Source organism: Fusarium oxysporum, chromosome 3, assembly GCF_000149955.1.
Source record: "Fusarium oxysporum f. sp. lycopersici 4287 chromosome 3, whole genome shotgun sequence".
NCBI classification, from domain to species: Eukaryota; Fungi; Ascomycota; class Sordariomycetes; order Hypocreales; family Nectriaceae; genus Fusarium; species Fusarium oxysporum.
In genome coordinates this window covers 3,407,003-3,431,148 of record NC_030988.1, presented here as the reverse complement: position 1 = coordinate 3,431,148, position 24,146 = coordinate 3,407,003, and the positions used below count along the sequence as shown (strand labels likewise).

Sequence of the window (24,146 nt, the reverse complement as noted above, 5' to 3'; positions counted from 1 at the left end):
CCCCTCAGATAGATCATTACTAAACAGATAGAAATAGGGTCCTAACCCAACCATCAGAGAAAACGGGAGGGTGCATATTTTCACTCCAATATTTGACAATTAGGCTTATAATTTTATAAAGTAATCGCGGACACGCTGGTGCGATCAGAGCCCTACTTGCGAGAATTGTTCACCATAGACGTCCATAATGCCAACAACCATCAGGCTGTAACGACGGAATGACGTCCCCTGCAGGGCTTGAATGTCACAGTGGGTCAATTGGTCAATGATCAACGCTCGGGCCTCCTTGGAACGGACGCCAGTTGATGAGCTGCCCCTGCAAACTTGTAGCTAGCCACATCAGCTAGGCAAAAGCAATATGCAATACGGCTGGCAAAGTGCATGACCGCTTTGGCGTTGTCGCAGCTTTGCGTTTCAGGCAGCAATGGTTTAATGACATTTGGATAATGTGAGTTGAGAAAATGCGTTATCTTGTCGTTTTATCCACCTTGCCTGCCGCCGTACACGAAGCAACTCATCGGTATATATCGTGCAAGGCGAGAGACTAAGCTCGGTTACAGCCAGCACCTGTAATGCAGCAGGAGGTTTTCTTTGAGAGCCAATCGGTAATAAAGATCATCTGGTCAGGACTCAAGGATCTCCGCGGAGCGGGCCGGTCTGCCCAACGACGACTTGATGCTGACATGGTGTGCTGGGTAGGCGTGTCACCTCACAACTGAGGAACATACGACAGCCAATGATTACCCATTCGTTCCCATCGTTTCGAATTGCCTGCCTGCATTTATTAGTTTGTCACAAATGTCACTGCACAGCCGATGGCCCTGTGCATCCGCTACGTAGTCAGCTGCCCGTTATTAAGCCCCTCTGTGCGGAGGAGCATGTGTCGAAGTCTGCCCCCTTACCCCACTGAAAGGGCTGCTGTGGCTGCAGCCGGTCAAGCAAGCCGTTTTTTAAGCCTTCGACAGGGTTTGCATCAAAACCGAAAACGGCAATGGATCGAGGTTGTTTTCTCTTTCCCCCAAGAGCTTCAGAAATTGTCCAAACCGGCCGGTAATGCAGAGGGTTTCGGGTCAGCCAGCTCCATCACACCATAGCAGTCTTTGATATCCTTTAGCACTTTGCCTTTTAGCTGATGCACTTGTCGAAAGTGCAACTCGATGCTAGCGCCGGGTCGAATGGCTGATTTACAGAGCCGACAAAACAGCATCTGATATTCCTCGTTCAAGTGGATGCAATCCTCCATTATTGCTGGATTGATGCAGATGTTCGCTTTAAGTCTATTTATATGTCTATCAACAAGCTACTCCTTGCTGTGTAACCCTTACCCCAGGTCGGCGCTAGCTAACCATAAGCACCAATCAGCGATTCGGCTTCGACTAAAGCGATAAAAGCCTAAATATGTTGATCCCGCAACCCCGTTTTGGTGAACGATTTGACCCAAATCGCCTGCAAATAGAAGATGGATTACAAGGCATGATATGGTAACTAGGGCCTTTTAGAAAGCCCTAAGCAGCCAGCCTAGCCTAGAGGCCGAGGAAGAGCGAGGTCGAGGAAGAGCCACTGGTCCAAAAAGAGACTAGCCTCCGGGTCGACCTAGCAGTTACCTTGGGAACAATCTGCTATTTCTATAATATCCAAATCGTCGCTATCTCCAAGGATTCTGTTAAAAAAGACCCTTATAGCACCCTTCGAGAGGCTGCAGAAGAGAAACGCAGAAAATATAGGTCCCTAGGTGCCTTTTTTCAGCTCCTCATCATCTCAACAGGTGGCCTTATGGACCTTGAGACCGCCAAGACCTACAAGAAGCTTCAGGAGCTCGTAGGTCCCTTTGCAGCTAACCAGCTAGATTCCTCTATTAGGCTTGCCCTCATGAGGGCTAGGGCGACTTCAGCGGCTTCTATCCCTTTGAGTGCCACAGCCCTTAGGAAGGTCACTCGCCCCACTTAGCTTAGTCATAAGGTTAGTACGTGCAGGGTACCGGAAGTTTGTGAGAGATTTGCCAAGTCTGTAAGGTAGCTCTTTGTAACAATCAAAACTGCTGGGACTTTTACCATCATACAAATTAGCATGTGTGGAAAAGTACTGTTAGTTTCATTTATCTTGATTGGCTCTGTACCCCTGTCGTGACCCCGCCTAAGGGCTGTGGCACTCAAAGGGATAGCCCAAGATATCCTTAGGAACCTAGCTAGGTCGATCTGGAATACCTCTAGAAGGTCTTCCTAGAAGGCTAATAGCCTTTCTTATCTCTACTTCTCTTTTGTCTATTTCCTAGCTTTTTCTCTTATATCTTCTCCTTTCTCTTATAAGTCTTTTTTATCTCTTTCTATCTTGTTTATCTCTATAATTCTCCACTCAGCTTTTAAGCTATGTCTTATTTAGTAGAAAACACTAGGCCAGATTAAGCTTAGATAGTAAATACTAAGCCTATCCTAATCCTAAATACTAACCCTATCCCAACCCCAAGCTTAAGCCTTTCATGGTTAGACGAGTCGAAGTAACCTATGGGCATGGTAAAACAAGGGCTGAGGTTTATTGTTCAAATCACCAACAAGTCACAAAAGGCAATTGATACGGGAAATTGTTAGATTCGAATCTAGACTAACTATTTTAATGTAGAAGATCATTTTGCAAAGACTAGACTCCCTATGTTGACCCTTACTGCTGAAGCATTCGGACGTAGGCGACTGGGCCTTCGTAACGGTGAGTACCACGGAAGACGTAGTATACCAAAGAGGACAACGCTACGACGCCGTAGATTAGAATACTCCAATTCATCTGTGATGCCGTCGGGTTGGGGTTACCAGGCATGAATGCCAGGACGAAAATGACGACCAGGAAAGCCTCGGAGACGATGTTTATCGTGAGTCCCCATCGACCAAGACTGAACTTGGATGGCAGAAGCGGGCTCTTTCTACATCGTCGCCATATCATACAGCCGATAGAGACCATGTAGCTCGAGAGAAGTCCTGTTGTCGCCAAAGAAGTGATTGAGTTCAATGCGACAGCAGAGCCGATGTTGATAAGGGAAAGAAGACTTGAGATTAGGAAGGTCGTCAGAATGGCATTGATGGGGACATCCCATCCCGCTGGGACCTCGGAGAACCAAGGACTGAATGGAACGGCATGATCTCGCGCAAATGCGAAGAGCTGACGCGACGATGTAGAGACCATGGTGAGATTGGAGAAGGCAATCATAACGACAAGGATGGATGCCATGGCAGTAGCACTGGTAACTGACTGCGTCGAGTTGTAGAAAACCTGCATGAAGGGCTGACCTGTTGGAGATGTGATGACCTCTTCAAGGTTACCTATGCAGAAGCAGTATGTGATAACCATGATCCATCCGAAAGCACCATTGAAGAGAGTCGTCACGATCATCGAACGCGGCAAAGTACGACTCGCATCGTGCAGCTCCTCGGACATATGGACAGCAGCATCTGCACCCAGCAGTGGCAAAACGCCTGCAAGAATGCCGACGAGCGTCGAACCTCCTATACTATTCCAACCTCCGCCATCGCTGAACTGGGTAAAGACAGCTTTGGCATCAGCCATTGGCGAAAGAACCCAGAGAGTAACAAGGATGCCAAAAAAGGCGAAGACGTGAATGACCAGGACAATAGCTTCGATCAATGGCAACTTCCTGGCTAAGAGGATATTAAAGAGTACCGAGAACGCAGCTATAGCTATGGTGAGTAGCGTGCCGTGCCATGGCTTGGGTTCGTAACCTGGGTTATTCAGAACGATGAGGCCCTGAATCTGGGTGCCAGTGATGAAGGCAGAGGATGCACACGATGTTTGCCAGCCAAGTACGCACATCCACCCCATGAGATAGCTGATGAGCTTCTGGTACTTTGGTGGCGCGAATTCGGAAACCCAATGGTATTGTCCTCCCGTCGTTGGTGCCCTGCACAAAGTTCGCGTCAACAATCTGACCCCATGTTGTGTATTGGGAGGATACTCACATGGAAGCCATCTCGGCCATGGAAGTGTTGACGAATAAAAATCCCATCCAGCACACAAAGAACATCCAGATCGTACCAGCAGTGCCGCCGTTGACGAGTCCGATAGTCGAGACACTTTAATTGACAGGCTTCGTTAGCCAACCGGTGACCAGAACATTTTTATCTGCATCCTTTACCTTAAAGAGAATTCCCAAGATGCCATTAGAATCATGGAGAAGCCGAAGATGGACAAGAAGCGAAAATTTCTCTGGGTGATGTCGCGTTAGCCCAGGACAAAAAGGTTACAGGTATTGGTACGAACCGTCATTTCTTGAGTTTTGCCCATACGATACATGTCGGCGCGATCGGCCGCAGTTCCTTTCTTCTCGTCGACATTGTCATTGATGCCGATTGGAGCATCGTGGTTGTTGAGGGATCTCTTGTCGTCGTCAATTGACATGTTGGCGGTATTTCTTGACTGCTTTGACGGCATAGCCAGATGGAAGAAAAGTAAAGGACAAGAAAAAAAGCAGAGAGGGAGGCAAATAAGGCTCGGTAAGAGGAATGCAGGAGTGCGGCATGAACGCGCTTCAAGGTGTACATCCGATCCAACAGCTGCTTGTTTGGTTGCCGGCATATCCATCCTAGTCCAATTGTTATGTACAGCACCTTTCAATCCTACAGGGGTTCAGTCCGCTCGGGCCTAGACCAGACGGGAACCTCCTGTGCCGTCCCGGACTTCGGCAGTCCAGTAGTGCGGGCTTTTATGATGGTCTGATACCCTGGTCGAATATCTCTCCTGGTAGATCAAGGTAACATGTATATCAAAGAAAAAAATACGCCATTTTCTACATAACAGGGTATCACAAATGATACCTTTAAACAAGCTGCTTCTCACATATTAATCTGCATCATGTTTCAGCTAACAACCAAAATGGGGGGCTCATGTCTCCTCATTTCGTCCAGGGTCCTCGTATGGATCCATGCAGCCGCAGATCCAACAAACAAAGCGTAAGCAGCCACAAAACCAATGAACAAAGCGCCAACAGCCAACAGATGTGGGTACGGTACTGGGGAGACACTTGGCTTCGACAGTACATTCGGCCTCTTCTGGTACGCAATAGCAAGCACTTTACTTCTGACTACTCTGTTGGTGCACCCATGCCCTATCCCCTGGATTTAGGTGCATCATTGGCAGAAATCTCTTGCGCTACTGAAAGTTAAAGTTTGCAGGCCTTTGCGAGAATAAGGTGTTGGCTGATTGGAAATTAGGAGATATATTCCTGTGGCGTTGGTGGCTGTAGAGTCCGAGCCCTGAACATTCACATCTGCCAACACTGAGGTGGCTTGCGCCTAGGTACTCATGCCGCAAGGATGAAAGTAAAGATTAATAGTCATCCGTTGCCTCTTGAACAGTGTAGTGCATCTCCCTCGTTACCTTTCTCGAGTCCGACTCAATGGTCTCTAGCCATGGATTCAGAGACATCAGATAACGACGGTTCCTATCGGTTCTCCCCTGTCACGTTCAACGACCACGCCGGTCAGCTGTGGATCGTGACAATTTTGTCGCTGATCTACAGCACGCTTGTGGCTCTGGCACGGACTTACATCAAGTATCACAAGTTCGGTTTCGATGATATTTTTTTTGCTTTGGCAATGGTGAGGATGCCCATCAGATCTGGATAACGCTCCACATATAGACTAACCACTCAGATCTTCCATTTAACTCAGTCAATTGCTGTCTTTATTGGTTTGAGTAACGGCCTCAGCAAGTTTAACTCTATCACTACACCAGAACAATGGGCGACATCTTCGAAAGTAAGCCTTATGCGGTACTACTACTGCTATCACCAGCTAACACGGCCACTGCCAGTCAACTCTAACGGCCGGTATTCTCTGCCTTCTAACTCTTAGTCTCGCCAAATGCTCTGTCCTCGCCCTCATCCGACGCATCATTGGCTCGAAGCCTGGGAAGAGTGGACCGGTCTGCATCGGACTCATGGTAATCGCTGTAGTATGGGGTGTCGGCTCCTGTTTGGCATGGCTTGTGAACTGCCGCGCAGATTCTTTGTTGACTTTGGATAACGTCAAGCAATGCCCGCACCAGGTATGAAAACACTTTGAACCTCCTGAAGACTCATCATCAGATGCCTAACCAAAGAATTCATAACAAGAATACACGTTGGGCCGTCATAACGACGATGGACATCTTGACCGAGATCCTTACCTGGCTCCTCGTACTGCAACTATCCTGGTCCGTCAACATTTCATACATCCGCAAGTGTCAGGTTGTTATGGCTTTCTCATTTCGTATACCGCTCATCGCCCTCTCAGCCGTTCATCTGGCGTATTCTGCAACAAATCCAGCCTCTACTGAGCCTCAATTCGCCGTCACAAAGGCCCTACTCTGCCAACAGATCATGGTTGCTTGGTCGCTCATTTCTGCCACTGTGCCTAACCCGAAGAACTTTTTAAAGTCATTCTCTATAGGGATGGGATTTCCAGTGTCCTTTGACCTCAGCATGTCTGGATCGAGCAACGTCTACGCACTTCAGTCACTTAGAAGTAATCGCTCTGGGGTTACACCATCTGCTGCTGTGACAACTGCAGTAAAATCGACATCTGATAGCGCTTCCCGTAGCCAACCGCACAGTTGGAGGCCGGACCAGGTCTCAAGTCAAACAACGGCAGCACGCGGCTCTGGCAGCAATAGTCGGGATGATATATCGGAAGGGCGGAACTCTAGGGTTGGCAGTCAAGAAATGATCATTAATAAGGAGGTGACATGGAAGGTCACGTATGACGACAACCAATATATTAGACGCTGAGCGCTGGCAGTTAACTGGATAGAACGATTTTGGGATTTGAAAAACATGGGCTCATAGATTGTTGGCTTTTACATTCTATAGCGATTTAGACAAATGAACAGTAGCCAAGTTTTGTTGGGTGGAGCCGTCAACCAACAACCTCATTTCGGGCCGTGTAGGACCTGCAGCAAGGATCGAAGCGGGCTAATCGGATCACATTAAATCACCCGTGCTGAAACACTACCTGGTCTAGACCATCTAAAGTCATTGCCACAGAAGATATAAGGGTCCTAGATCTTGCACTCCACATCACACCACGTTTATCTTTATCACCTGTCCTGGGTGCAAAAACCATGTCTGAGATTGTATTGCGCGATGCGTGCTACTCCGAACTTCCAGAGATTGCCCACATCATGTCAGAGGCATTTTGGAAGGATAACCTATTTGGCGAGCTCATACACCCCCATCGTAGCGAGTATCCCGATGATGTACACCTGTACTGGCTGCGACGGGCACGGGTCAACTTTTGGGACTATCGCTCGCGATGGCTCGTTGCTGTAGCCAAAGACGAGAAGGGTCAGGAAGTTATTGCCGGCATTGCTCAGTGGGCAAGACTGGGAGATGGGGGCCAAAAGCTTGAGTGCTGGTATTTGGATCCTCGTAAGTGTCTCATCTCATTAGCCTCAAGCCTATTTATATTGGCTAAGCTAACCCATCGAACCAGGAAACCTTCTCAAGCCTTTATCTTCTATTGCCATGAACATCCATGCTTGGGCCTGGCCTAATCGTGCAAGCGATCCCAAGCAGGAGGATATCATAGAGCGGGCATATCCTCATTTCGAAGACATATGGAGCGGAAAGCGCGCTGAGTCCTGGTATCTCGAAGGATTAGCAGTGCGTCCAGATTTTCAGAGGAGGAACGTGGGCTGGAAGCTTGTGCAGTGGGGTCTCGAGCAGGCCAAGGCAGAAGGCATTTACGCTTCGGTTGTTAGTGCCTTTGGCACAGAGGAGTTCTATAAGAAATGCGGGTTTGACGAGCAGTACGGAAGCGCCAGACAGGGTGAGGGCAACCCCTTGGCGGATATTGAGGGTGCTAACATGTTTTGGAAATGGCCTGAGGCTTGAGTCCAGCTGTGACACTCAAGATTGATTGCAGCAGTCCTGGTGTCTAGTTTTTGAGCAGAACCCTTACACGGTTCTAGATATTCTATATACAATGTTACTCTTCTTCGAGAGCTACAAGATCTTTTGGATAGTATTGAGTGAGGTCTCAATGCTCTATGATGTTATATATCTCGAAAATGTCCACTGGAGCTTACTTGCGTATGCCGAGAGTCGTGTCAGCCTTTCCCAAAAGTCCGATGACTGGTCCTATAACTCGTAAAGGGACCATCTTTTCAGGGTCTCCTCCGCGCATAGATGGGTAAGACCATATAGGCGTTGAACATGACAGAAAGGTTAGAAAGAGGCGTGTATGAAGCGGAGGGAACGGCGGAAAAAGATGAGTCTCCTTCAGGAGAAGATGATAATAGTGTTGACTTGGAGGAGGAGGATGATGATGTTGACCTGGAAGATGCTGGCTTGAACGTCCCAGAATCGCCCGTAATATTAGTTAGGTGACAGGAAGCTGGCTGTGGTTACCATGCAGTACCCACCTGCCGGTCATACCCACCTGCCGGTCAGCGAAAAAAAAATCCCCCATACAAAATGCACTTTTTTAACCTCAAGGGAAAACCGTAATAAAAATAGTAAAAATAAGTTTATCACTAGAATTCAGATCAAAATTGAATCTGTTTTAGTATTTTCTAGGCCTTTTAACCTCACGGTCTGTGCGGGTGCGTACGACACCTAATTCTTCCTTCCCTGAATTTGACCTCTCATCCTCTTCCATCCCTCACACCTCGATCACATCCTCAACAACATCCGCCCCTTCAATTGCTTCTTTTGGCTCTGAAATAGTGTCAACAGCCGCTAGAGCCTCTGCCAGCGTCATAAATTTCTTATTGGGATTCGGTATCGCCTTCCTCTTCTTGCCTCTGCTCAACCGGCCAACTTCCTCCTCCAAGCTGGCTATTCTGGTGCTCAAAGAGGCGATCTTGGACTCTTGGGCTTCAAACCCTTTTGATATCACAGAATACCGCCTTCTTGTTGACGGGCTCTTGTTCTTCCCCAGGTCTCTGATGTGGCGGCTGGTCGTTGGCGTATGATCAGAGTCGACTTGCCCGTCTCTGTGGCCGTCCGACCGGGCGTCATTTCCTTCTTGTCCGGCTGAATCTCAGGATGTATGAGCGCTTTCCGTCGTGAAATTGGTCAGTTTCCAGTTACTCTCCAGCCTGAAAGGATGTTTTTCTTCGTCATACCCACTTCCCTGGCTTTGGCATAAGCCTTGATGAAGTTGACCTTGTCCACCGGCGCAGAATCGGTCAGGCTGGTGAGTTTCTGCAGTTTTTTTCGATATGCAGCCTTGGATGCGTTGAAAACACCATTATCCAGTGGCTGTAGGCCATGAGAGCAATGTGCAGGCAGGTAACAGCAATACACGTTATTCAAAAAACACGTGGCCATCCACTCATCCTGGATTTTCAGTCAGCGGTATTTCTGATCGAGAACAGGTAGACACCCACAGATACATGGCTCGCATGGCCATCTAATATGATAAGCCTTGCATCAGACTCATCTGCTGGTTGCGTTTGGGGCAGATAAACCTCCTTGAGCCACTCGACCACGATATGGTGGTCTGTCCAGCCGTTATCGGACGTGATATAATACCAGTCGACGATCTTGTTAAACTCATCGATAAACCACTGCTTCAGAAGTTCTTTGCCCTTGAAGATAATTCCCGGGTTTAGAAGACGGCCATCTGCAGTGACGGCTTCGATAAAACTAGTCCAAGTGCGGGACTGCGAGCCTTTGAGGAAGGCCTTCCTTCTGGGATCGCTACTGCCAATTACCAAGGAATCTAAACCTAGATTTGCAATTTATTAGTAAGTCTTGTATCAGAAGTGGTCAGTACTCACCAAATCCAGCCATGATACCGCCCTCGTCAACATTAACCGTGTTCTCAGGCTTGATCCAGCCATATTCGCTCTCCCGGATATTAAAGTACCAATTGACGGCCACTGGGGTAAAAGAATTGAACCTTGCAGCTTCCTGGCGTTTTCCTACCTTCTTATCGATCTCTGGATGGCGTTTAATAAACCTGACTAGCCAGTGTACACCGATAGGCCTTTCCTGGCCCTGCTGTCTCAACAGGGCAGCTACGGTGACACGAACTTGACTGTGGGAAGGAGCATAGCCCAAGGCCTCTTGTCGAAGTATCCATGCAACTAATCTAGCCTCTTGGGATTTGTATAACAGCTGGGCAGGTTGGGTGACCTCGGACTTTGACGGTAGGCCTCTTAGTCGGTCAGACAGAGTGGTTTGGGGCATTCCATGCTTCTGGGCGGCCCGGTGCTGCAAGAGGTGATTATCTGTAACATCCAGTATAGCTTCAATGACATCATTCTCTGTATAAGACTATTGAGGCATTTTCAAGGCGATTAAAGGAAGCTGCTATAGATAAAAGTTTGATGAAATTTTGGGGAGGCTGGGTGATGAAGGAGACATTTTGAGAAATTTTACATTAGTGCCATGCGACCAAACTGCTTGTGTAAAATACAAATGAACATTCCAATATGAAACAGCATGAAACTCTCAGTAAGACACAATCTGTTCCATGTAAATAACTTCAATTTTGGCCAAGCACTGTGCAAGTGAAGTTAGACATTTTGTATGGGGAATTCTTTTTTTCGCTGAACGGTAGGTGGGTATGACCGGCAGGTGGGTACTGCATGGTAGCTCGACCCGACTTTGTAGCACATTCGGTACCATTTTGGTATCTTCTACTAGCCTGCGTCGGGGCCCTGGGTCTATTCCAGGATGCCTTTTGGCAAGATGAGTGGCAACTTCTCTAGCCAAGCAAGCATGTTGGCACTTCTGACAAACAAGAATCCGATACTCAGACAGATGCATAAACGGGTATATAGGGTTGGAAGGGCCGAGCTCCGTCATAGGCTTGAGTGCCATGGTCTGAGGGATACTTCTTAAGAGCTAAAAAAATCATAAATTGTTGGCTAGATCTGACATTCGTCGTGATAGACCCTGATGGACAGGAGTCAAAACTCGACGCGCTGCTGTTAAAGTGTTGTCCTGCCTGAACGTGTAACCAAGCACCAATCAGAAATCCAAGTCAACCCCCTGGAAAGTGGGGTAAATTAAATCAATTGTACAACAATTGATTTTGGACTGTAGGACTAGGACAAATCGAAAGTGTGACTCGATGCCAGCGCCGGGCCGAACGGCTGCTTGACATAGTCGACAGATCAGTATCTGATAGTCCTGATTGAGCTGTACAATATCCTCCATTGCTGCTCGATATCACCTCTTTGATCTTGGTGATAGAATATGAAGAGATGAGTAGTCTTGTTGTCTTTCTCGATTGATTAAAGTCCCCTTTCCTCTATGTTATCTTGTCGCAGGGTAGGCATTAGTAATCTAGCTATATGCTTTAAGTAACTGTGCGGGATGGAATACCCCGCGCAAGAGATAACTTAAGACATCAATCAACACATTTGCTGCTGCTCATGATATTCACTCTAACCCTTTAAGCACGCTCAGTGCGACATATCTCTTCAGGCGGCATAAAGCTCCGGCGGGGTCACGACAGGGGTGTAGGACCTATCAAAATGAGCGCTACATGAAGTACATTCTCACACACCTAAATTTGCGTGTGATAGAAGTACCAGCAGTCAGCCGTGTTACAAATAGCTACATCACATACTTTGCAGCCATACACGGTCTGCACCCTTCGTTTATTTCCTGATATCGGCTGTAGATAACCTCCTTTTTCCTTCTTCCTTTTAAAGGGTCGGGCCTGACCCTGCCGGAAGCCTTTGCAAGCTAGGCAGCTTGAATGTATGCCCCGATGGACATGATTGATATCTCTTTGTAGGTGAATTTGCCGTGCTTCTGTATCCTCGATGTCTTCTTCCATTCCTGTACGGCCTCTCTTCCTTATGTGACTTTCAGTTGCGTATCTGTTGAAAATGGCATTATAAATGCACTCCTTCCAAGCTTTAAGCGTGCTATAGGGCCTCCAACGAGGCTGCCGTGTTTTCTTCTGTAAAATGAAGCTATTCGCAAGTGCGACTTTAAGGAGGAAAGACCAAAGCAACGCTTGCCAAGGACCGCGCCGGAATCGGTGCTGATATGTTGTATAAGACCGTATCTGATCGCCCCGGTCAACGTGATTCATTTCATCGTTATACTGAGCGGCAACAGTAGGAATAGGGATTATCTTGAAGCTATCACCATTGAAGACCTGCTGCAGGCGCTGTGACTCTGCCTTTGTGCCTCTTTTGGCGGGCTTTTTCCTCTTTTTTGGTGTGCGCTCGTGAGGGGCTCCGCTAAGCACAGTTGAAAGGAAGAGCACGATGCTGCTATCTTTCCAAGCGATTTGGATGACCTAGGGAGAAAGGAAAAGGACAAATTAGTAAGGGAAATACAGGTAAAGCTGTCCATACCTGTTTATCTTGTGTCGGGATCAAATATACCTCATTATATTGCAAAGCTATGCCGTCAGGAGCTTTTCCGGTCTCTTTTATATGCTTCATCTCGGTGGTGATGCCGCAGTTAGGGCGTGCCGTGCCTGTGGCACCGTGGCCAAGCTGCCGAAGAAGGCGGAAGAGCTGCGGCGACGAGAAGAGGTTATCCGTGAAGAGGTAATGTGTCTGCGTTGACAGCCTTTTTAGTAGGTGAACCACGACGCTTTGTGTATTGTTGAGAGGAATCTCGGTCCGTAGCTTTCCCTTCTTGCCGTACGGCGTTGGTGTAGGTAGCTCGACTATAACAGCCTTGTATGGTGATGCCTTCACGTGCCAAAGCCACTGCAGAAAGAAGCCCTGTTGGGCGATAACCCAGACTTTGAACCCCACGGGCGTGGGTTTATTCTTGACGACTGTTGTCTCTTTTGATCTGCCTGTAAAAGGGATCATACACTCATCTACAGTGAGGTTAGTCCCTGGAGAATAGAGCTCGATAGACACGCTTTGTATGTGATTAGACCACTCTTCAGCCGCTTGGAAGGTCTTTGGAAGGTCGCTCTCATCCCTCACATCGAGCTTGGTGTAGTCAAAAGTGCGGAAATACCTCGTGATCAGCTCGAACTTCCGTAACGGCATGAACTTGATGATTGAGTGAAGAGGGCGCTGATCTCCTAGGCTAGGGGACTTCCAATGGTCTTTGATCGATATTTCCCTATGAATTCCTAGGTAAATAAGGACCCCAAGCCATACATAAGCTGTTGCGGTGGAGATGCCTTCCTACTTGAGAATGCGGGACTGTTTGGAAAGGGGGGTATTCCAGTTGTCAATAACGGCATTTTTAAGTAAGTGAGCGACCCAGCTGTTGGTGTATTTAATCCATGACTGTACAAGGGAAATAGGTACGAAAAGCTGGAATAATTCAAGTGGTTCCTTGGGTAGAGGGTTGATCTGAAAATCACGATCTTCTATATTGAAAGGTTGAAAATGATCACCGCAGCCCTCTTCAGGCGGAAAAATAGGCACGCCGGTGGGGTCATCAGCCGCCCTCAAAGGCAGGGTATCAAAGCTGTGATCATCTATATAATCAGGTATCTCTTGGGAGCTCATCGTTTTAATTAAGATGCATTAGGGTCAATTTGTATGAGGATTTTGATGATTTTGGCTGTGTTGAATGAAGAAGCTGTCTGACGAGAACTTCACGTACCCCGCAGGTACTAGTGTTGTTAGTAAGCAATGTGGGGCGAGTGACCTGCCGGAGCCTTATGCCGCTCAAAGAGATACTAACCCCAAGCTGACGCTAGCTAACCCCAAATGTGGAGCTGGGGTAATTTTCAGCCAATTAGCTATACGACTTCGACCAAAGCGATATGAACCAAATTTCTACATCATGTAACCCCGTTTTGGTGGGCGATTTGATTCAAATCGCCTCTTAATGGTACCTAGGGTTCCTGATGTCTTATGTGTCTCTGGATCAACCGGGAGATAGAGGGGTTGGTGGCTGGGGGCGGATTTTCGGCAGACTTCAGAGGAAAATCCCAACACCCTCGTCCAGGGTGGCGATCAATTCAATCTGAGGCGTTGATTGAGTTGAAGCAGGGGTGGGCACGGTGCGTTTCATGGGACGTGCACGCTCGCACGGTTCACTAGTTGATCTTTCGTCCACCAGTTGTGTGATTGAATTGAATTGAATTGAATTGATCGCCAGCCTGCCCTCGTCAGAACGGGGCTACGAGGACCCTGGGTCACGGGATTCCGGTTCGAGAGAAGACGGTGAGGCCACTCTTTGGACAAGGTGCCGCTTCTTACGAGGCGCCCCCGCATCACCTCATAGCCATCTATGGCTGCCCCTGGGAGAGTTGTTCGACTATACTGTCCGCGGAGTCAGGGGTATGAGGCGGTCGAAGCCGCCGCTAGAGAATGATGGAGCAGCAGACTCTGAGATCGATGCTAAGGACGAGCAAGTCAGGGCAAAGCTTTTGGAATGAGCTTGTTGGTGTCAGACATTACGTGTATTCGGTTCATTGATGTGAATTGGTGTATTCATGTTGTGTTCTGTTAAACTCTGCCCCTTTAGGGCGTCGCCATTTTGGCGCGTAATCTGAAACATCCCTGCTTGCACGTGATACCCTAGCACTTATTCAACAGCATCCCCCACAGGGAGCCCATCGTTACTGACGGGGCCAGAGCGACGGGACACATGTCAGGGGTCTCAACGTCACATTGTGGAAGTTGGCTGTTCAGCCCTCCAGCCGCTTACTACCAGTATTACTAGTCAGTCGCTCGGCATCTGATGAAGCCATTAGACGCCACAGACGCCTCGCATGCCACTAGGCTCCATGGAAGTTCCCGCACGATAATTGACATTGCTCGTATCTACAGAGGATGGAAATACAATGACCCTTGTTACAAAGACAAAAAAAAAAGATTATCAATTGTTGATTCGCCAGAGCAGCGGCAAGCAAGAAACGGCACAGTAGAGTATAACCAAGCTGTGAGATGGATTGTCTCCTTCCGCTTCGCGGTGAGCTTTCGCAGCGGATCTGATTTGCGCGTGCTGGGATCCCGAGGGCACGCGTCCTTAAACTCTAAACTGCGCTAGAGCGAGCGAGAATCCTCCTGATCCGTTATTAGTGGAGACACGCAGAGGGTTCTGAGCTAACCGGACAGGGCTAGACTCGGATGACCGCTGAGAGAACGAGACAAAGATGGATTCAGTACCAACCGGCAGGGAAAAATTATAGAAGAGCAACATGACCCCATCCATTCCGACCCATTAGCTCGATAAGTTTGACTCGACGACGTCGGAACCGCGAATATAATTCCTGTAGCAAATCGAACAGCGAAGGCCTAACTACCGACATTTCTTTCTTTTCCATTTCTCACTTTCTTTCTTTCTTTTATTTTTCACTCTCGTTACAACAAATGGCTTACGCAACGGACAATTGGCACGACCCAAGTTCAACGAGAAGTAGTGGCGGGTCCACCGACTCCCTAGTTCTGCAGTCATCAGCCATGACAAGGCCCGCTGCGCAAACCTTGATGTCGGCACTCACCGTCGCCTCCTCGCTGAACTATGCCTCGAGCGTGTCTAGCGACAGCCAAAACCAAAACCAGAGCGGGAGTATCCCTGGCACACCCGTAAGCGTCCGCTCACGTTGCTCGGGCGGATGGGACCGGCAAACGCTTTCCCCGGCAGCGGCTGCAAGGGCCGGAGTTGATGATGTGGGAATTCCCTGAGCCAAATTGCGATTCGATGGCGTTTTGACTGTTGAGAAATAGCCTACGATTGAAGACCATGCCGTTGATCAGCCAAGCAGTCTTCGGCCCAAGGAGGATCTAGATGATTCTTCTGATTCTTCAGCTGAATACATGACGAGTTATCGGCCTTTGGAACGGTAAGACTTACCCATTATGCTGCTATTAGTTCAGTATCTCTTCATTACCGGCGAATATCACCTACCATATTGGTAGATTGGCTGATTGGTTCATCTGTTTGCTCATGCTGACTTGGCAAAGTAGTTCCACTCGGGCCAGCGGGTCACGCTCCAAACTTTTCTTTCAATCTTTCGTGAAGAAGTTCAACAAATCCTCTGTTCGTCCGTCTCCCGGTTCTGAGAAGCCATTGGCATCCGAGAATTAATTAAACAATTTACAGGTTACGGCTTGCTGCCAAACAGCCAGGTATGTTCCCGTCTCACCCATCAATCATACTCTTCGATAGCACGTATCTTAATTACTCGTGTGCTAATGTGCTTTCGTTTTAGCAAGAACAAGCCAGAAATGGTATGGATTGAGGCCCCGGGCGCGCCACCCCCTCGCTACTCTTTAGCTTGTGTGCTTGCTGACAGATTGCGCCAGTCATTCAGCACACCGTCATCATCGATGTCTTCGAAGGGCAGCTTCATTTAGCACCTATCTCATCAAAGCCGAGGCGGGTCCTTGATGTCGGCACTGGCCCTGGAGCATGGGCATTGGTAAGTTCTTATCATTGAACGAATGTAATGATTTGCATCTTTTATTAACATTTGCCATTTTGCCGTATTTAGGAATTTGGCAAGTCTTTTTCCCGTTCATTTCCTTCTGTGCCATTGCCATTGAAGCTAACAATCGTGGCGTTGGTTGATAGCCCAAAAACATCTTTACTGTTCCGTTCTAGGCGTGGACATTAATCCGGTCCAGCCGCCTTATACCAGATCTAACTGTAGCTTTATGACAATGGATATTACGCATGATTGGGACTTCACCGGCGGCGGTAACTTCGATTTTATTCACATTCGACAACTTGGCGATATTCAGGATAAGAAGAAGTTAATCCAATCGACTTTCGACAACCTGAAGCCTGGAGGATGGGTCGAATTTACGGAATGGATCGCAATTCTACAGTCACCAAATCATTCATTAGATGGCACCGCATTCCGCAAATGGAATGATCTGCTAGAGCAAGGAATGCGCAGTTTTGGTACAACGTTATACTACCCGAATAAGTTCAAGCCATTATTACAGGAAACAGGCTTTAAGCATATCGTTGAGACCAGAAACGGCGCGCCGACAAATGCGTGCTATCCTGGGAAAAAGTTGCAGCGCATAGGCCATCTAATGACGCAGAACTGGCTGCTTGTTCTTGAGCCATTAACAATGCCTGTTTTTACGCAAGCGTTAGGCTGGTCTCCAGATCAAGTCAAGTCGTTTCTGGTTGATGTGCGGAAAGAGATTGGCAACACACAATACCATTCCTTCATGACGCTGTGAGTACCATCCGCCCCCTCCGTCTGAGAACTTATCAAAAACTCCTATGCTTACAATTGCGATCCAGAATAACTATTTGCGCCCAAAAGCCGTAAAATAGTTCATCCACGTCGCCAAAGTGGACCTCAGCCTCCGCATCCGAATCTTCTCTTCCCACCATAAAGTAGGTCCTCCGTTTGACCAGACGCACGTTGAACACGACCCGCAAGGTTGCCTTCCCGAAAAGGTCACTTGCGAAGCTGGCCCTAATGTAATCAATAACCAGCGGCACATGGTTCGTGATACTTGGCACATGGGGAGCCCTGTCCCGTTTCCAAGGATGGATCGGGTTCTCTTGTATGCAGTGACATCCATGGAACGTCTAGGTCATAATGTTTTTCTAGTTCTTATGCTAGGGAGTTTTTGATAATTGAGATGATATCAAGAAAACTATGGGGTCTGGTTCATAGACCCTTTAATGGGACTGAATGGTATGTTTTTGGTGTTATATGGCTTTTTTTTTTGGGCACGTATGCTGTGAGGAACTCGGGCGCAGATGGAAATCTAGGGTCGCCCCATACATGGGCAACTTGTTCTGTTATTCTGTTGCTTGTTCTGTATAACATGTTAATATTTTTTTATTCTGTTATTCTGTTATCATGTTAAAGCTCTCACACTAATCTGTTATAACGGAATAACAGAATAAACAGGATAACTGAAGTAAACTTTTTTCATTGCTTTTGTCACATCAAACGGACCAAAAGGTCATACATTGATCAAACCGGAAGGAAGGTCTCTCAGCCGTTCAGAAAGGCTGCTGGCTGGCGCGTCGGAAGTCCGAACTTCCGGTTAGCAGTTGGTGTCATCGATGTTTCCCGAAAAGCAAGTTCTTCAGCACAACGGCTCCGGAGGCCCTTCACCCTAGGTATGAGAAACCGACCTATTTTCCACTCATTAGATAGAGAACCAAGAGCTTCTATGGAAATCAATTCATCGCTGAATGTAACAGCTTTTTATCGCCCCAGACATCACAAATAACAGAAACTTTTTGTATTATAGTTTTCATCTCATACCCATCATTATGGCTTCAGAAAGCGATATTTTATCATCGATCGGCGACTCTAATTCTCAGACATCTGATCAATTGCCTTCAAACTTCTTTTCTATTATGGATCGGCAGTATCCAGATAAGAATAAACCGCTTGCCGCCGGCCGCAAACGAAAGACCAAAGGCACTGTGCTTTATGTGTGCCGATTATGCCCTAAATGGAGTCATGGGCATCGAGCAACAGCTGTACAGCATATCAAAAACCGCCATGCTGCACAGCTTCGACCGCCGCCGCCGCCTTCGCCGATATCATCGAATCAACGCTTATTACCCGCCATGTTTGCATCTATTCCTACACCGGATAGTCTTCGGCAGGTTTTCAATCGGCAGGCATACAATGAGGCTGTTATAGGACTGCTCACACGGCGGAGAGCTCCTTTTTCAGCTGTTGAATGGAACGAGTTGAAGGATCTCGCTTTGGCATGCAATCCGACCATCGGTGATCAATTAATCACGTCCAGACGTCAGGCCATGCGTCACATTGCGGAAAATCACGTATTCTATAGAGATCAGATCAAAGGCAAACTAGCAATCGCGTCTTCGCCTATTCACATTTCCACCGATCTCTGGACATCGCCACATCGTCATGCGCTACTGGCTGTTTGCGCTCACTGGGTTGATCAGGATTATCAGCTGCAGAAGGCACTTCTAGGGCTACCGGAATGTCGCGGCAACCACTCTGGAGAGCGGCAAGCTGATCTCATTATTAGTATTCTCGAGACCTTCGGAATCATGCCAAAACTCGGCCATCACACCGGGGTTAACGCTACGTCAAACGACACATGTCTGGAGTCCATAGCACGTCGATTGAAAGAGAATCTTAATGTAAGTTGGCGGCCGTTTTTGACGGACTAATCTAATGATGAGTGGTAGATCGACTATGACCCCAAAAAAACACCGCATCCGCTGCATCGGCCACATCATCAATCTCTCCCTTCAAGCCTTCCTTCTCGGGTCATCGAATGAAGCCCTCATCGCCGCACTTGAAGCCGCATCTGAAGTCACTAGTGAAGACCTGTTAATTCGCTTCTCTCAAGCCCTCACCACCAGAAGAAATAGAAGACGCAGACGTCTCTCGGGATCGGATGTTGATGAGGACTATCTAGGTATTAATGGCATACCTGCGCTATGTAAACTGCACGGTCTGGCTGTTTGGGCACGCTGCTCATCGCTTAATAGCCAGCTCTGGGACGATGAAATCGGTTTGCGACTAGGGATCGATAATGAGACGCGGTGGTCTTCATGGTATCATGTCCTCGATAAGCTTTTCAAAAAGAAGTCGCAGATCGTCCAATTCATGCATGAACACGAGCAGATCCTCGGAGACAATCGATTGACAGCGGCTGATTGGGATTTGCTTCAGAAAGCGTACCTATTTCTCCAACCCTTTGATGGGGCCACATTGTGCGCTGAGGGCAATAAAGCATCTCTTTCACAGTCATTATTTCTAATGGACTGCCTTCTTTCTCATTATGAAAACGAGAAGGTGAGCCATTTCATTGCGACGTAGCGAGGACATCTCATCGCCGGTCTCAACAGCTAAGATAGATGCTAATACGAATACAGCAGCACTACAGCGCACCCGAGACACGCGATGAACGCATGCTACATGCCACTGGCCGAAGCTACCGTCGAGGACCATCTCGCCACTAGCTCCGACCACTTCACGCTCAGCTTGACCTTCCTTGACATCAGATCGACTCCGGTACAACCGGCCAAGATCCGAGTCAAGACGGAAGACGAGCTTAAACGATTCGTCGAGATCGTAGAGCTTGGCGCTACAGGAATACCCCTGACAGATTCGACCCCCGAGGAGCTGGACGAGCTTGCCTCTTCACTTGTGAGTCTACTAACATCAGCAGCAAAAGCGTCTGGGAGGCCCGCACGGAAAGGCGGACGTCCGGCTCCCTGGTGGACGGAGGAGTGCGCCGACGCCGCGGCTGCTTTTCGAGCCATCAGAAGAAGCTACCTGCTCGGCTTCAACCAGGATGTTCAGATCGCCAAAAGAGGCTTTCATCGTGTAGTCCGTCAGGCCAAGAGGCGCTATTGGCGTAACCTCATCGATGGCTTCTCCAGCAGTAGCGATGTTTTCAAAGCTGTCCGGTGGCTAAAGTCCCCAGGAGCCTTCCAGCCGCCACCTCTACAGGTCGATAACGTCGTGTATGAAAGCCAGATAGATAAAGCCAACGCACTCCGACAGGCCACGCTTGAACGAAGAACTGCGGAGGACGACATCGCAAACGCATGGACGCCAGTATTCCCACCTAGATCGATCCCATTCTCTCCCGAAATCTCTCTAGAGGAGGCGCAATATGCGACTTGTTACACAGGCAATACATCCCCAGGGTCAGACAACATCACAGTCAAACTTCTTGAAGCAGTATGGCATATTATCGGTACACACGTCCGTCGTCTCTTCGAAAGATGCCTTACCACAGGCCATCATCCAAAACCATTCAAGGAGGCGGAGGTGGTCATGATCGCGAAACCGGGACGCAGAGACCTCACAGAGCCACGAGCGTGGCGACCTATCTCACTACTCTCCTGTCTTGGCAAGGGACTGGAACGACTGATCCAGCGCTCGCAATAGTCCAGACCATTTGGACTATTAGTCCAGACTGCAATCCAAAATCAACAATCAATCCACGACGGGCGTTCGTGGATTGACGGCTAGGATGATGCGTCCCTTGAAACGAGCCGTGTTGATCGGATCGCACCAATAAATTGATCGGAAATATCCAAAATAAAATGGTTGGTACAGCAACAATCATGGGTGCCCTGGTTTTGTAACACCATACCAACAACCTAGCGTTCTTAGCGTCCACACCGGGCGTCCGTATTCCCTGCCCTGATCTACAGTCTGGACTAACAGTCCAAATGGTCTGGACTATTGCGAGCGCTGGACTGATCGCACGCCGCCTAGCCTGGGCAGCGGTGCATTACAACGTCCTGCACCCACAGCAAGCTGGAGCGCTCCCCAAAAGGTCTGCGACAGACCTGGTGACAGCTCTGATCCACGATATCGAAGAAGCGTTTGCACGCAAGAAGGTGGCGACTCTAGTCACAATGGACATCCAAGGTGCTTTCGACACCGTCATGTGCAACAGGCTAGTTCTGCGTCTACGCGAACAAGGCTGGCCTGACTATCTGGCTCGTTGGGCTGGCTCCTTCATGGGCGGCCGGTCTGCGCGTGTCAGGTACCAAGACACCGTCACGGCCTCTTCTCCCCTTCAGTGCGGCCTCCCTCAGGGGTCGCCGGTATCGCCAATTCTCTTTCTACTCTATACTGAGCCAATCTACCGACTAGGAAACCCTCAGGGTCGCTTCGGTTATGCTGATGACACGGCCATCCTGTCCATAGGCGACACAGTAGACGAAACTACGGCTATGACTTCCGGGGCCATCGACGAGATGGTGCGCTGGGGAGCGACGAACGGTGTCTCCTTTGACTCGAAGAAGACTGAAGTCATGCACTTCTCTCGTAGCAAACTCAGGACCGCGCCGGCAGTACGTCACGGCGACATCGAGAAACATCCCGAGTCAGCCCTACGCTGGCTTGGTATCTGGTTGGATAGCAGACTATCTTTTCGACTTCATGTCGAAAAGTGGGCGGCCAAAGCAAAGGCAGTGGCTTATCATTTGCGGGGGCTCACCAACACGGTACACGGCCCTCTGCCGAGCGCCGTGCGAGGCGCCGTCAGAGCATGTGTCGAGCCAGTGCTGCTCCACGGCTCCGAGGCGTGGTACCCGGGCAAGACCAGGCCGCGGTGGACCCATCCTACGAAAGATCTACCATCGAGTAACCAGCATCTCGTGCAAATAATGACAAAAGCCATGAAACAGGCTATGAAGGCCATTCTTCCCGTCTGGAAGACGACACCCATCACCGTCCTCCACAGAGGAAGCGGGATACCACCAGTCGATCAATTGCTTGACGCGAGGCGACTTAGGTTCTCCGCACGACTCAAATCGCTGGATGAAGCTCATCCTCTGGCGATCCGAACGCGCCCGCCCCGACAGCCTACTTACCACGACCTCATCAAACGAAGATATCAAACACAGGCAGAGAGCAGCTTCAGGACGCGCCTTCGACGTGCAAACGAACTCTTTGCACCCTGCACGCGGCCGAAACTCGTCTACCGATGCTTCCATCAAGAACAGATGCCTCCACTGCAGACAGCGTCTAAAGACAAATCGGCTGACGCCTTTTCCCGCTGGGTCGAGTCTCTCGACCCGCTCACCTTGGTCGTATACTCGGATGGCTCTCTTTCCTCAGAAGGGGCTGCCAGCTATGGCTTCACCATCCATCAGAACAATATCTGTTGGAAAATCCGGGAATCCCCTTCCCTTCAGGATTCAGACTGTTAGTCTGAAAGTCCTAGATTTAAAGTTCAAAGTCCTAGATACAATCATCTAGAGATATAAACCCGAGAATAACTCTCAGCTCAATAATGAACAACCAAGTTTCATAAAAATACATTTTCACCCAGCACTACTGCGCAATATAAACAACAGGTTATGAGCCCGGGTTAGCAAACACCGGGTTTCTCTTCTGAATCAAAGAACCAAACTTTAACTTCAACTCAAGATGACGTCACGACGAGCCCCACCTTCCACCATGCGAACTCGCAACACAATCAGAGTATCGCCTGCATCCGAATCGTCGCAACCTGGTGCTTCAGGTCAAGACCACACACCATCCTCAATGTATGACAGTACCACGGTCATCTCTGAAAAGAATACTCTTTTCCTTCCGCAAGAGCTCAAGCTAGGCGGCCCCTCCAATTGGGAGCAATATTGCCCAGCTCAGAAGGCCATTCTTCGGATCAATGGCCTCGAAGATGCTGTCTTTGGTGATTACCCTCCCGAGGAACAGCAGACTATGGATCAAAAGATCAGGGCGGCAAAAGCTGCCGTCTCCATCCGAGGTAACTGCACTGGAGAAGCACTCAGTCAACTAGTCGGGATTGAGAATCCCCAGGAGATGTTCAACCTTCTCCAGGCCTATTGTATTGGCACGGGCCCAGTTCTTCTGCAGACAACACTTTACCAGTTCATCCGGATCAAAACAAGCTCTTACGAGACAATTCCACAATTTAATGTCGACTTTGAACGACTCGTCAAACTTCTCCTCGAGCAGAAAGAACCAATCTCAGATACCCTCAAAAAGGTTGTTTATCTGACTGCCTGCGAGAACGAGTACCCTGACTGGACTGCCAGACAGCGCGCTCTCCTACGCTCGGAGCATCCGCCAACACTACGATCAATGCAGCAAGATCTCATTGATGAAAACAGGTCATCAGATGATGATGACAGTCATGGTACTGCCTCCACGTACTGGGCTCACAGTAAAAAGACTGGAAGGAAGGGCCCGGCCGCAAGAAAGCAAGAGGCAAGTGGCCGGAGGAGAGGATCTTCAAAGAACCAGCGAGCCGCGAACAAGTCTAGCCAGGAAACCAATCATCGAGTCGGCAAGAACAAGGAACATACCTGCACGAACTGCAAGAAGAGAGGACATCATGAAAATGATTGTTGGTTCGCCCATAAGGATAAGCGACCCGACTGGGCAGTCCGTCTCGCCAAGGAACTCATGGAGCATGATCTTCAACGCGACAGCACCAAGAATCTCCATATCAAGGAATCAAATCACATGACAGTTGAGCGATCTTTTCTGATTCTTGAAGACAGCGTCTCAGACGAGCTACCTATGGACAATACAGAGACGTGTAAAGTCTCCCTTGATAACATCTCTTCAACCGCAGAATGGCTGTTCGACACAGGTTCATCAGTCCACATCTGCAACGACCAAAGCCTATTCACAGAACTGCAGCCTGCAACCCGAACGGTCCTCGTTACGGGCGGTGGGAAGGTGTACCCATTCGGTAAGGGGACAGTCAAAATTTGCTTCATAAACAAATGGGGTGAGCAGGTCACAATTAACCTCAAAGACACGCTGTTCATCCCTGAGTTTCCGGTAAATGTC

General features: G+C 48.7%; 5 protein-coding genes across 5 annotated transcripts; 3 read left to right on the top strand and 2 right to left on the bottom strand.

Moving 5' to 3' along the window:
- Positions 1-2,655: 2,655 nt before the first annotated feature.
- On the bottom strand, positions 2,656-4,401 carry FOXG_06699 (uncharacterized protein; the record flags this gene model as incomplete). Its single annotated transcript, XM_018385366.1, has 4 exons — positions 2,656-3,904; positions 3,963-4,076; positions 4,139-4,209; positions 4,264-4,401. The coding sequence occupies 4 exons, from the start codon at positions 4,399-4,401 to the stop codon at positions 2,656-2,658; spliced, it is 1,572 nt and encodes a 523-aa protein (XP_018242685.1).
- A 1,010-nt stretch (positions 4,402-5,411) lies between these two features.
- Positions 5,412-6,769, top strand: FOXG_19352 (uncharacterized protein; the record flags this gene model as incomplete). Its single annotated transcript, XM_018399565.1, has 4 exons — positions 5,412-5,600; positions 5,655-5,759; positions 5,815-6,048; positions 6,116-6,769. The coding sequence occupies 4 exons, from the start codon at positions 5,412-5,414 to the stop codon at positions 6,767-6,769; spliced, it is 1,182 nt and encodes a 393-aa protein (XP_018242684.1).
- Positions 6,770-7,101: 332 nt separating this feature from the next.
- On the top strand, positions 7,102-7,873 carry FOXG_06698 (uncharacterized protein; the record flags this gene model as incomplete). Its single annotated transcript, XM_018385365.1, has 2 exons — positions 7,102-7,408; positions 7,473-7,873. The coding sequence occupies 2 exons, from the start codon at positions 7,102-7,104 to the stop codon at positions 7,871-7,873; spliced, it is 708 nt and encodes a 235-aa protein (XP_018242683.1).
- Positions 7,874-8,642: 769 nt separating this feature from the next.
- On the bottom strand, positions 8,643-10,177 carry FOXG_19351 (uncharacterized protein; the record flags this gene model as incomplete). The annotated part of the gene is made up of 4 exons (XM_018399564.1): positions 8,643-9,016; positions 9,109-9,244; positions 9,373-9,713; positions 9,766-10,177. 4 exons carry the CDS (start codon positions 10,175-10,177, stop codon positions 8,643-8,645), a joined length of 1,263 nt encoding a protein of 420 aa, XP_018242682.1.
- A 5,165-nt stretch (positions 10,178-15,342) lies between these two features.
- On the top strand, positions 15,343-17,079 carry FOXG_06696 (uncharacterized protein; the record flags this gene model as incomplete). Its single annotated transcript, XM_018385364.1, has 4 exons — positions 15,343-15,468; positions 15,610-15,725; positions 15,986-16,011; positions 16,487-17,079. 4 exons carry the CDS (start codon positions 15,343-15,345, stop codon positions 17,077-17,079), a joined length of 861 nt encoding a protein of 286 aa, XP_018242681.1.
- Between the last annotated feature and the right edge of the window lie 7,067 nt (positions 17,080-24,146).